Here is a 13,249-nt window from a genome sequence, read left to right as displayed (position 1 = left end):
TCAAATGCATGCACACTGCAAAAAAGAGATGATCTTAGTCATTTTGTCTCTTTTTTGGTCATTCTGTTTCTTTTTTGGGCCATTTTGTGTCTTTTTGTGGTAATTTTTTGGTCAATTTGAGTCCTTTTTTGGGAAATGCATTGATTTCTGCTTTGAGTACTTTATGGATGAGTTTTTACCTCAGATGTAATCAAGCTGTCAGTCAACGTAAAGTTCTACAAATTGGTCTCTGAACAAAAACTTTTTGGCACGTTCACTGAAAAGTTGGAAACTTGAACTTATCATTTGAGCACATTGAGCCAAAAAAGGTCTTGATATTTACAACTTTCATGACTTTCTGCATCAATTTAGAACAGGGTTGGGCAACTTAAATGCTGCAGGGGGCCATAATTTATATATAGGAGTGTGCACTAAAACAGATATGATGAAACTGCAATTTTAAATATGTTTACAGTGCAGTAACTTAACATATTTCAGGCTCAAATGCATGCACACTGCAAAAAAGGTATGTATAAAAACCAGATAAAAACAGTAAATCTGAGGGAAATGATCTTGCTGCATGGACAGATAATTTACCTTGACAAGATTTCTTAAATTAAGATTGTTAAATCTAGAAATAAGCATGTTGAACACTTAAAATAAGAAATTAAGTGTTAAAACAAGATTAATTATCTAACACTTTTCAATCTATCTTGGTAAGAAACAAATAATCATCAGGTCACTCTGCTCGGGCCAGTTCATCACTGCTTGCAGCTTTAATTTATCTTGTTTTAAGAGTTAATTTCTTATTTTAAGCGTTTAACATGCCTATTTCTAGATTTAATAATCTTAATTTAAGAAATCTTGTCAAGGTAAATTATCTGTCCATGCAGCAAGATCATTTCTCTCAGATTTAGTGTTTTTATCTGGTTTTTAGTCACCTTTTTTGCAGTGTAGTGTTGCTGTTGTGATTTATGTCTGGGTCCTCGGACATGCAGCCTTATAGTTATAAGTAGTGACTCTAAATTGCCCGTAGGAGTGAATGAGAGTGCATGAAAGCAAAGCAAAACACGTTGAACACAACACAGACATAAGATGGAGTTTTTTTTTGTTAATTCTCCCCCTTTTTTACCTCTATTTTCAGGACTTAGACTCCCAACATTGCACCAACATTTGCACTGCTTACTGCAGTTCCAATCAAATCAATTGGAAAAAAAAACTTCTGACAATCTCCAGTTGCCTTCCCTCCATCTGGAAAACACGCAGGGAAGTGCGACGTGATATGCAAAGAATTTAAAGTATTTGTCCTTAAATTACTTTTGTTCTGGGAATCCGGCTGCTTGTTTACCTCCATCACCAACTGGAGTAACATGTTCACAGTTGGCAAAAACATGCTGTGATCGGCCAAAGCATGTGCATTATTTTTATCAGACGCCACAGCTGTGACATACTGCAGCAGCGTCGTCATCCCTCCAAAATAAAACTCAGGAACAGCTGTTTCTCATACTGATTGCAGCAGTATAATGTTAATTCCACGCATGGCAAAGATAGCACTGAGAAAAAGTCTCATTTTAATTACGTATTGCTCTAAAATATGAAGAAACAATCCTTTTTTATGACAAATCATGTAAATTGCATGAGTTTCTTGGGGTTTGGAGAGTTTTGCCTATTTGAGATGAATACCTGACCTTTTATTAATGTCTAAATATGAATATTTCAACTAAACTAAAACTGACTTAACCTTCTGGAGTCTCCAAAAGCTCAAAATCCAGACTTCTTTATTATATTTACCTCTAAAGTTCTGGCTGTAAACTCCATGAGGCCAGTTTCAGTTTGATGATGATATACCAAGTAAAACTGGAGACAAGCTCAAATAGATTTAGTATCAAATGATAGAACTGGATGGAACCCTCTTATATGGTAGATTTGACACCTTTGTTCACATTTGCAACATTTAAAATTCTTTATTGAGCATGATAGAGTTTTGAAAGTAAAAAAAAATATTCAAAATCACATTTTATGTTGGACTAAAAAAGACACAACGTGACCAAAAAATGAGACAAAATGACTGAAAAAAGACACAAAATTACCCAAAAAAGACACAAAAAGACACAAAATGACAAAAAAGACACAAAATGAGAGGACAAAATGACCAAAAAAACCCACAGAAGACACAAAATGACAAAAAAAAAAACACAGAAGACACAAAATGACTAAAAAAAAACACAATATAACTGAAAAAGACACAAATCAACCAAAAAAAGACACAAAATGACTAAAAGAGACACGAAACGACCAAAAAAAGACACAAAATAACAGAAAAAAGACACAAAATTACCAAAACAAGACACAAAATGATGAAAAAAGACACACAAAAGACATAAAAAAGACACAAAATGACAAAAAAAGACATAAAAATGACCAAAAAAGACACAAAATGACTCAAAAAAGACACAAAATGATCAAAAAATGCACAAAATTACCCAAAAAAAGACACAAAATAACTAAAAAAAGACATAAAATGACCAAAATATATACATAATATCCCAAGACTCCATAGAGTTAAATGCACCAGTAATCACCTTTGTTCACTGGTTTGTCCCATGCTACTTGGGAACACTGCAGGCTAAGCAAAAACTGTCACTAGTGTTTATATTTCTGACATTTCCTTGTGTATTTACTGTCATCGAGCCCTTAGATCAGCACAAATCTGACAAGAAAAGCCCGATTCATTTCTGCTGCTCCTCTCTGCAGCTGGACTCCTCTCACGTAGATTCTCCTTCTGCCAAACGTGTCTGCTCCTCAGAGCCAGTCCCCTTACAAGGAGTCCCTCCACTTCAGCTAAATATAAACTGTCAAAGCCCAGTAAACAGAAACTGTGTTGTTATAACCTCGCTGTTCACCTGCCTGAGGGGGCGGAGCCTGCAGGCTGGCTCTCTGTCTCACAGGCAGCACAGCCACATGGGACAATAAGAGAATAAAAGAGAGGAGAAAGACTGCAAACTGGCAGAGACACAGAAATGACCCCAAAAGACACAAAATGACAATTAAAGACACAGAATGATTAAAAAAAGAGACAAAATGACCAAAAAAATACACAAAATGACTAAAAAGACACAATATGACAAAAAAAAAGACACAAAATGACAATAAAAGACAAAATGATCAAAATAGACACAAGATGACCAAAAAATGACAAAATGACCAAAAAAAACACAGGAGAAGACACAAAAGGACTGAAGAAGACACAAAATGACAATAAAAGACACAAAATGACCAAAAACACACAAAATGACTAAAAAAAAGACACAAAATGACCAAAAAAAGACACAAAGTTATTGAAAAAAGATACAAAATGACTAAAAATGACACAAAATTATTGAAAAAAGACACAAAATGACTAAAAGAAGACACAAAATAACAACAATGACCAAAAAAGGACACAAAATGATAAAAAAAAGACAAAATGACTAAAAAAGACACAAAACAACTAAAAAACACACAAAATGACTAAAAAAAGACACAAAATTATTGAAAAAGACACAAAATGACTAAAAAAGACACAAAATGACTAAAAAAGACTGAAAACGAGAGGACAAAATGAGTTTAGAGTAACTTGGCCTACCTTTGTCTTTACTCTTCTCCTTCGCTAGCGAGTCCAACTTCCTCCTCAGCGACTTTTTCCTCTTCTGTCCATCTGCGCCGGAAAAAAAACAAGAGGATAAATCTTGTGAAACAAATGGTTTCCATATCTGCCGTACGTTATCTCGCTGATTATATCTAATAAGCTGCTGATGTCAGGAATGCAGACATAAATTAACCGCGGGGGGGAAATCTGTCTAAGAACTCAAATCCATTTAAGAGGAATGTCAGACAGGTTCAGCTGTGGTATTAGAGAGAGAAACACACTCCATCACTTATACTGTTTGTGTAAAGTGGCCAATGTGTGTTAGAGAGTTCCAGTTTATGTGCAATGCACATAAATGTTGGGCATTAAATATGTGTGCAGGTGCATGAGTACATTATCAGGAAAAACACACAGATTTTAGAGTTTTTAACTCCTTTTTTTCTGCCTTTCTGTGATTTTTTCGTATACCTTTTTGTCATTAGACACAAGTCTCTGTTGTTGTTTTGATCCTATTCATCATCATTTTTAGTGTCTTTGTATCTATTTGCAAAAATGTAGCATCTTTTTGTAGTTTTCTGTGTCTCTTTGTTGTTGTTTTGTGTATATTTGGAGTCATTTTGAGTCTCATTGTAGTTGTTTTGTGTCTATTAGAAGTTATTTTTAGTCTGTTTGTAGTTGTTTTGCTCATATTTATCATCATTTTTAGTGTCCTTGTATCTATTTGCAACAATTAAGCATCTTTTTGTAGTTGTTTTTGTCTCTTTATACTTGTTTTGTGTATCTTTACAGTTATTTTGAGTCTTTTTTTTACTTGTTTTGTGTCTTTTTGTAGTCATGATGAGTCTCTTTGCTGCTTTGTAGCATGCTAGTAGTTATTTCAGTCTCTTTGTAGTCATTTTGTGTGTCTTTGATGTTGTTTTGTGCTTCTTTGTATAGTAATTTTGAGTATTTCTGTACTTGTTTTGTGTCTCTTTGTAGTCATTTTTTGTGTCTCTGTTGTTGTTTTGCTCATATTTGTCATAATTTTCAGCGTTTTTGTGTATATTTGCAACAATTTAGCATCTTTTTGTAGTTGTTTTTGTCTCTTTGTAGTTGTTTTTGTCTCTTTTGTAGTTTTGTGTATCTTTATAGTCATTTTGAGTCTTTATTTGACTTGTTTTGTAGTCACGATGAGTCTCTTTGCTGCTTTGTAGCATGCTAATAGTTATTCTAGTCTCTTTGTAGTCATTTTATGTGTCTTTGCTGTTATTTTTCAGCCCTTCATGCATCTCCTATGTGTCTTTCTGAGTGACATTCTGCAGGGGTTCCTGCTACTTTGGTCGGCCCGCCCAGCATCCATCCATGTGTTTGTGGTTGCTCTACATCCGGGTTTTGGGCTCGAGCGCTCTGCAAAAAGGAAAGCCACTTGTCAGCTGTCAGCATGATGAATGACTCCTGAACCTGCTGATTAATGATCAGGAGGATCAGGAAACCGTGGCACATGCAGCTTTAAGGCCTGCGAGTCCTCGTCCCGGGCCAGGATGTCAGTTTGTGAAACCTCAGCAGCTTTTAATGCCATCATTGTGTCACTGCGCTGCATCCAAAACCAACTCTTTTAAACATCAGATCATCGTGAACCCGTTCAGGGAGTTCTTTCCTTTGATCTGTTGGTTTAGCAACCTCAGTTTGAACCCCCAGATGTTCCTCCGGCGGTATCAAGTGAGTCACTTAAGAGATTTAAGACATTTTATCCAGCCAGCACAAAACATTCATCGGTAGGCTGTTACGTCAGGGAGCAGGTTCAGTTTCCCCATGTTTCCAACCCACTTCAACAAATATGAACAAGTTGCAGCTCTGCTTTGATAGCCAATTTATTGCCACTATAGTGATATATAAGAAACTTGCATAAGTCTTGAAAAAAAAGACACAAAATGATTAAAAAAAGACACAAAATGACTAAAAAAAGACACAAAATTACTAAAAAGGACACAAAATTACTAAAAGAAGACACAAAATGACGAAAAAAAGTCACAAAATGACAAAAAAGACACAAAATGACTAAAAGAAGACACAAAATGACCAAAAAAAGACACAAAATGACTAAAAGAAGACACAAAATGACCAAAAAAAGACACAAAATGACTAAAAGAAGACACAAAATGACCAAAAAAAGACACAAAATGACTAAAAGAAGACACAAAATGACCAAAAAAAGACACAAAATGACTAAAAGAAGACACAAAATGACCAAAAAAAGACACAAAAGACACAAAATGACCAAAAAAAGACACAAAATGACTAAAAGAAGACACAAAATGACCAAAAAAAGACACAAAAGACACAAAATGACCAAAAAATGACACAAAATGACCAAAAACGACACAAAATGACCAAAAAAAGACACAAAATGACTAAAAGAAGACACAAAATGACCAAAAAAAGACACAAAAGACACAAAATGACTAAAAGAAGACACAAAATGACCAAAAACGACACACAAAAATGACCAAAAAAGGACACAAAATTACTAAAAAAAGACACAAAATTACTAAAAGAAGACCCAAAATGACCCAAAAAAGACCCAAAATGACCCAAAAAAGACACAAAATGACTAAAAAAAGACACAAAACGACTAAAAGAAGACACAAAATGATGAAAAAAAGACACAAAATGACAGGTTCAGTTTCCCATGTTTCCAACCCTCTTTAACAAATCTGAACAAGTTGCAGCTCCACTTTGATTTATCAATTTATTACCACTATAGTGATTTATAAGAAACCTGCATAAGTCTCCAAGCTTTAGAGAAAACCACAGAATGGAGTCAGGAGGAAAAGACGGGAAATCTTCTGGTTGTATGAGAGAAAAATAGGTGGGAAAGAGTGAGGAGGGGGTGTGAGATGGTAGAGAGAAAGCAGATGTTGTGATGGAGAGAGAGAGAGAGAAAAAGAGAGAGAGAGAGAGAGAGAGGGGAGAAGCAGAGATAGGAAATGGTTTGGATTTTTGACAGATGGCTCCCAAAGCCGTACGGAAATCCCCCGAACCTCCATTCCTCCCCACTCCTACTCCCAACCAGTTGTGAAACTGTCCGATGAACTTTTGCTTCTTTTAATTACCAAAAAAGACACAAAATGACAAAAAAAGACACAAAATGACAAAAAAAGACACAAAATTACCAAAAAATACACAAAATTACCAAAAATACACAAAATTAGAAGACTAAATGGCCAAAAAAAACCACAGAAGATGACACAAAATGATTAAAGAAGATACAAAAAGACCAAAAAAAGACGCACAAAATAACAAAAAAAGACACAAAATGACTAAAAGAAGACAAAAAACACAAAATAACAAACAAAAAAGACACAAAATGACCAAAAAAGACACAAAATGACCAAAAAAAGACACAAAATTACTTACAAAGACACAAAATGACCAAAAAAAGACACAAAATGACTAAAAGAAGATACAAAATTACAAAAAAAGATGAAAAAAGACACAGAATTACTAAAAAAGACACAAAATGATGAAAAAAAGACACAAAAAGACTAAAAAACTACAAAAAATGACTTACAAAGACACAAAATGACAAAAAAAAGACACAAAATGACCAAAAAAGACACAAAATTACTAAAAGAAGACATAAAATTACTAAAAATTAGATGAAAAAAGACATAAAATTACCAAAAAAAAGACACAAAATGACTCCAGTAAGTCAGAATAAAAAATAAATTATTATCAGGTCATATAGGAAACTGTCTGATGAACTTTTGCTTCTCTGTCTCCCTTTTATCTGTTTTTACTGGTGTAGAAACTATAAACCTGGCCGTGTCTCTGGGATGAATGTGAGGAGCAGCAGGGCAGAGCAGCCACATTAGCTGCTGAACTAGCGAACACCAAAACTCTTACACACGGCTTGAAATATTCCCTCGCTAGCACATGGCGGCCGTTAGGGGCTGTGGAATTTATAAGCAACAGAGAGAAGTAGGTATTAAATCATGGAGGGGAGAGCTTTAACCTTCAGCTGGAATGCAAGGCCCAATAATCCACTGGCTGCACTATAGACTGCTGCCACCATTCACTCCTATGCAGGGAAAACATGCTGTGTGTTACGTGCATCAACAAGACTAAATCTCATTTTGTAGATCTTTGCTCTGCTTTCGCACCTTTGGCTATTATACTTGAAAAGAAATGACTCTGGCTCAACTTAAAAAAAATTGTTGTAATAATTTGCATTTATCTTTTTTACCCTTAATAGGGCGCTCATTGACTCAAAATGACTAGAAAAAGACATAAAATGACTTACAAAGACACAAAATGACTAAAAAAATACACTAAATGACCAAAAAAATGACACAAAATGATTTACAAAGACACAAAATGATGAATAAAAGACACAAAATGACAAAAAAAAGACACAAAATGACCAAAAAAGAAACAAAATTATTTAGAAAAAGACACAAAATGACAAAAAAAATACAAAAAATTACTAAAAAAAGACACAATATTACCCAAAAAAAGTAATTAAAGGGACCTTCCACACACAACACGGTAAAGAAAAATGCACTTGTTATTAGTTAGAATACACTAATTCTAAAAGACACAGAATGACAAAAAAAAAAAAATTACTTAAAAAAGACACAAAGTGACCAAAAGAAGACACAGAATTACCAAAAATAACACAAAATTATTTTAAAAAAAGACACAAAATTACCCAAAAAATACACAAAATGACCAAAAAGGTATTATTATTATTATTAAATGGACCTTCCACACACAACACAGTAAAGAAAAATGCACTTGTTATTAGTTAGAATACACTAATTCTAAGGTATTTGTGGGTTCATTGAGATTAGATATTTTTTACTTGTTTTGCAAAGTCTTGACAAGACAAATTTTCTTGTTTCATTGGCAGATAATTTTACCATTTTTAAGCAAAATAAACCTAATTTTTGTACTTTATTCCCCTTGATTTTAAGAGCTGACTTTTTGCAGTGTTTGTGTATTTTTCCATGTATAATCTGTGATGCATGTAGACTGTATTTATAGCCGGGGCGGGCCCAGAGGGACACAAACCACCGTCTCTCCTAGTCTCCCTGCAGAGCTCTGCCCTTTTCTGCTATATCTGGATTAATTTGTCTAATTCTGCCAGGCTCTTACTCACTTAATGGTTTGGTTTACAGGACCAAAATACAGTTGTTTAGCTTTAAGATTGAGCCACGAGGACAAATACAGCCTTGAGGAGTTTTTTTACAGTCTACATCAGACATCAGGCGTGTGAGGCTACCTCGAAATTAGAAATCAATACAACCACAGTGCTTTTATTTTGAAGGCGATTTATGTACCGGTATGTGTGTGCATGCATAAGCACCTGCACAGATTGACCTTGTTAAAAATACTTTGCTTCTTGCACAGGGTAAATAAAGTGTTTGTTTACTACATAACATACATGCTCTATATTGTTTTTGTGGTTTGAATGTATGTTGTGTTTAAAATAAATTGTTTTTTAAATTTTTTTACTGCTTTATTTGACTAACTCCACATTAACATAGCCTTTTAATACCTAATCCTTTACACTTGAAGGTCTATTTGTGTCTTTTTTTTGTCATTCTGTGTCTTTTTTGGTGGATTTTTGTCTTTTTTTGATCATTTTGTGATTCATTTGTGTCTTTTTTGGTCATTTTGTTTCCTTTTTTGGTCTTTTTGTGTCTTTTTCAGTCATTTTGTTTCCTTTTTTGGTCATTTTGTGTCTTTTTTTAGTCATTTTGTTTCTTTTTTTTGGTCATTTTGTATCTTTTTTTCGTCATTTTGTGTCTTTTTTGGTAATTTTGTTTCTTTTTTGGGTCAATTTGTCTTTTTTTAGTCATTTTGTTTCTTTTTTTAGTCATTTTGTGTCTTTTTTTTGGTCATTTTGTGTCTTCTTTTAGTCATTTGTGTCTTTTTTTGATCATTTTGTGATTCATTTGTGTCTTTTTTGGTCATTTTGTTTCATTTTTTGGTCATTTTGTGTCTTTTTTTAGTCATTTTGTGTCTCTTTTGGTCATTTTGTGTCTTTTTTTGGCAGAATTGTGTCTTTTATAAAGCAATGAATTCCATATGGAGCAGAATTTAGTTCAGAGTTTAGGTCCGGCCCTCAGCAACATTTACAGCATCTCATGTGGCCCCTTGGGAACATGAATGGCCCACCCTGGTCTACATGGTGGCTCAGATGCAGCAGGAAAGGGAGTCGCGTGGCGTTACGGGGAGGGGGTCAAACAGGAAGCTCAATGGTTTACATCCAGACTCAAGTGTTGTCACAGCTTCCCCAAACATAGACTGGACATGACTTCCTTTAAATACTCTTGAAGGATGACAGGAGGATGTGGTCAGAGCCTTGAGCTTTGCCTTTTTACTTTATGGGACACTTGAAATAAGCTGCACGAAGCCAAACCCCGGTTGAGAATATCAAATGAGTTGCATATAGCACAGCTCAGTTCCGGAGTCATTCCCAGATGTGTTTTGTCACAGTTAAGATGCATAAATGTCAAGGTCTGATGTATGCTGGAGCATAAAATCCCACGCAGCCGGAACTAAAGATGATGTAACCGCTTCATTCAGGTCTGCACTATGCATAAAAACTAACCTGGTCACAGGAATCCATGAAATAGCCACGGATTTCGCTACAATGCAAGTTAATGACGGTCATATCCCGTGGCTATTTTTTTGTAATTTTGTGTCTTTTTTGGTCATATTGTGTCTTTTTTGGTCATTTTGTTTAATTTTTTGGTCATTTTGTGTCTTTTTTTGGTCATTTTGTGTCTTTTTTTGGTCATTTTGTGTCTTTTTTGGTCATTTTGTTAAATTTTTTGGTCATTTTGTGTCTTTTCTGGTCATTTTGTTTCCTTTTTTGGTCATTTTGTTTCCTTTTTTGGTCATTTTGTGTCTTTTTTGGTCATTTTGTTTCCTTTTTTTGGTCATTTTGTGTCTTTTTTTGGTCATTTTGTGTCTTTTTTGGGGGGGGAAACTTAAGGAAATATGCTGCTGCGTTGAATTATGGGAAATTAAGGATCCAGCACTTTTTTGGAACTTCCTTCCCCATTCCCATTAGTTTGTTCCAAGTCACGTGACTTTCAAGGTCCCGGCGGTCAGAACAAAAAACATGGCGGACAGTTCTCTAATTTTTAGTGAAAAAAAAACAATATTTTGACTTAGTTTCTGCATAAAAATGGATTTTGATCACATTTCTAGCGAGAAATATATGTTTTATTTTCTAAATATTCACTCAGTGAATGTACATAATCACTTTGTATGTTGGAATAGCCACGGGATATGACGTAATGTCATTAACTTGCATTGTAGCAAAATCCGTGTCAGTTTCACGGAAATTTGAGTGATTCCGTGGCTATTCCACGGATTTTGAGTTAAGCAAATCCGTGGCTGTTTCACGGATTCCTGTGAGACCAGGTTGATAAAAACACACATGTTCCCACCTTTTGGCATGGTTATCTGACATCCCAGGTCATAGTCCTGGTGTAAACGGGTGTAGGCTACTTCCTGCAGCTTGGCCCTCTCCAGCTCCGACAGGCTCTGGATGTCAACCGGCGCCAGGCGCACGCTCCGCCCCGACAGGCTGCTCCAGGTGAAATCACCCTGCAGGAGGCAAAAGTTGACACAAAGATTAGGAAAAAATTATCTAGAAAATTAGTAACAAAAAGTTTAATTTAACCCATTTAAGCCGGGAAAGCGGATACGTCTATTTTCGGTCTCTTGACCAATGAAATGCATCAGAATACATGGGAGTGTCGCAATGCATCATGGGACTTTTCCAGAACTTTGAAATCATCACCAAAAAAAGACACAAAATTACGAAAAAAAAAGACACAGAATTCCCCCCAAAAAGGCACAATATTACCAAAAAAGACACAATATTACCAAAAAAGACACAATATTACCAAAAAAGACACAAAAAATATTTAAAAAAGACACAGAATTACCAAAAGGACACAGAATTACCAAAAAAAGACACAAAATTATTTTAAAAAGACACAGAATTACCCAAAAAAGACAAAAAAAATTGTTGTATTTAGAAAATGTTCTTTTTATATTTAATTATTTTTTTTATTTCTGTTGTACTGATGTACTTCCTGGTACCTAATAAGATGACCCACAGAAATTAATAAAATAAAATTCTAAAAAAAAAAATAGAATATGTTCTGCTCAATATTGACAAAATGTGTAAATGTAGAAATACAAAAAAAAAGAAGAAAAAATCATTTGATGTTTTTTAAAATTAAGTAATAATATGTATAAATCCTCTTAAATACAATGTAGGTGGATTAAGTATTTAATATTTATAATTTTCTGTGGTTACACCAGAGTTTGTCCCTGGTAAAATCCATAATAGTATTTTAATCATAAAATAATTATCGTTATAGTATTATCCCTTCTTCTTTTCATTTATTTTAACCCTTGCATGCAAGGTTTCTTGTTTTTGTTTCTTTCACCTTTGTCAATTCTGTATTTTATTGCACTTTATGCACTTTTATGTGCAGCACTTTGGTGCTTAACTTGACTTTGACTTGACTTTAAATAATATATTATGTAATAGTTTAATTTAATTTCTTCCATCGTATTCCCACAATTAAAAGCCGGTCCTCTACTCATTTATAGGGCTGTGCAATTCACACTCCAGGGCTTTTATTTTGAAGTAGAAACTGCAAGTGTTGAGTTAAAATGTTATAAAAGCTAAACATTTCTGTGGTGATACTGAACAATAACCAAGCCTAACTTTCACATCAAGGTTCCCGGGGCTTGGTGCATGTGAAACACAGGAAACCTTTGGCCTCTGCATTCTTTGAGTAATAAAAAAGCATTGGAAAAACTTTTTATTTTGATTCTCATAAATGATGAGCTTGGCAGGAGATTGCATTAGGAGGGTGTAACATGTAGTACAGCAGATTACAGGCTGCAGAGATAGAGAACTAATGTGGAAGTCAAGTCTGCGGGAGATCAGCATGTTGTGGTTTTTTTTTTAGTAATTTTGTGTCTTTATTGGTAATTTTGTGTCTTTTTTGGGTAATCTTGTGTCTCTTCTGGTCATTCTGTGTCTTTTTGGATCATTTTCTGTCTTTTTTGGATCATTTTCTGTCTTTTTTGGATTTTTTAATGTCTTTTTTTGGTAATCTTGTGTCTTTTTTGATCATTTTGTGGTCAATTTGTGTCTTTTTTTGATCATTTTGTGGTCAATTTATGTCTTTTTTTGGCCTTTTTGTGTCTTTTTTTGTCATTTTGTGTCTTTTTTTAGGCATTTTGTCTTTTTTTGGTCATTTAGTGTCTTTTTTTGTCATTTTGTGTCTTTTTTGATCATTTTGTGGTCAATTTGTGTCTTTTTTTAGTCATTTTGTGTCTTTTTTTGATCATTTTGTGGTCAATTTGTGTCTTTTTTTGGCCATTTTGTGTCTTTTTTTGGTCATTTTGTGTCTTTTTTTTGTCATTTTGTGTATTTTTTGTCATTTTGTTTCCTTTTTTTGGTAATTTTGCGTCTTTCTTTGGTCATGTTGTGTCTTTTTGAGGGGGGAAACTTAAGGAAATATGCTGCTGCGTTGAATTATGGGAAATGAAGGATCCAGCACTATTTTGGAGAGAACAAATGTGAAAGTGAAGTCTGCAGGATGTTACTTTATAACA

At 34.3% G+C, this 13,249-nt stretch overlaps 1 protein-coding gene across 1 annotated transcript in view; it reads right to left on the bottom strand.

Moving 5' to 3' along the window:
* LOC131962865 (rho GTPase-activating protein 6-like) overlaps positions 1-13,249 on the bottom strand; it is an 83,029-nt gene that overhangs the window by 24,128 nt on the left and 45,652 nt on the right. Inside the window, exons 2-3 of the mRNA XM_059327957.1 lie at positions 11,053-11,212; positions 3,605-3,676 (exon numbers count right to left, since the gene is read on the bottom strand). Coding sequence (XP_059183940.1) covers positions 3,605-3,676; positions 11,053-11,212 — 232 coding nt within the window. The remainder of the gene's footprint in view (positions 1-3,604; positions 3,677-11,052; positions 11,213-13,249) is intronic.

Source organism: Centropristis striata, chromosome 24, assembly GCF_030273125.1.
Source record: "Centropristis striata isolate RG_2023a ecotype Rhode Island chromosome 24, C.striata_1.0, whole genome shotgun sequence".
Classification (NCBI taxonomy): domain Eukaryota; kingdom Metazoa; phylum Chordata; class Actinopteri; order Perciformes; family Serranidae; genus Centropristis; species Centropristis striata.
The sequence above is the reverse complement of the archived record's forward strand: the minus strand, read 5'-3'. Positions and strand labels throughout refer to the sequence as shown.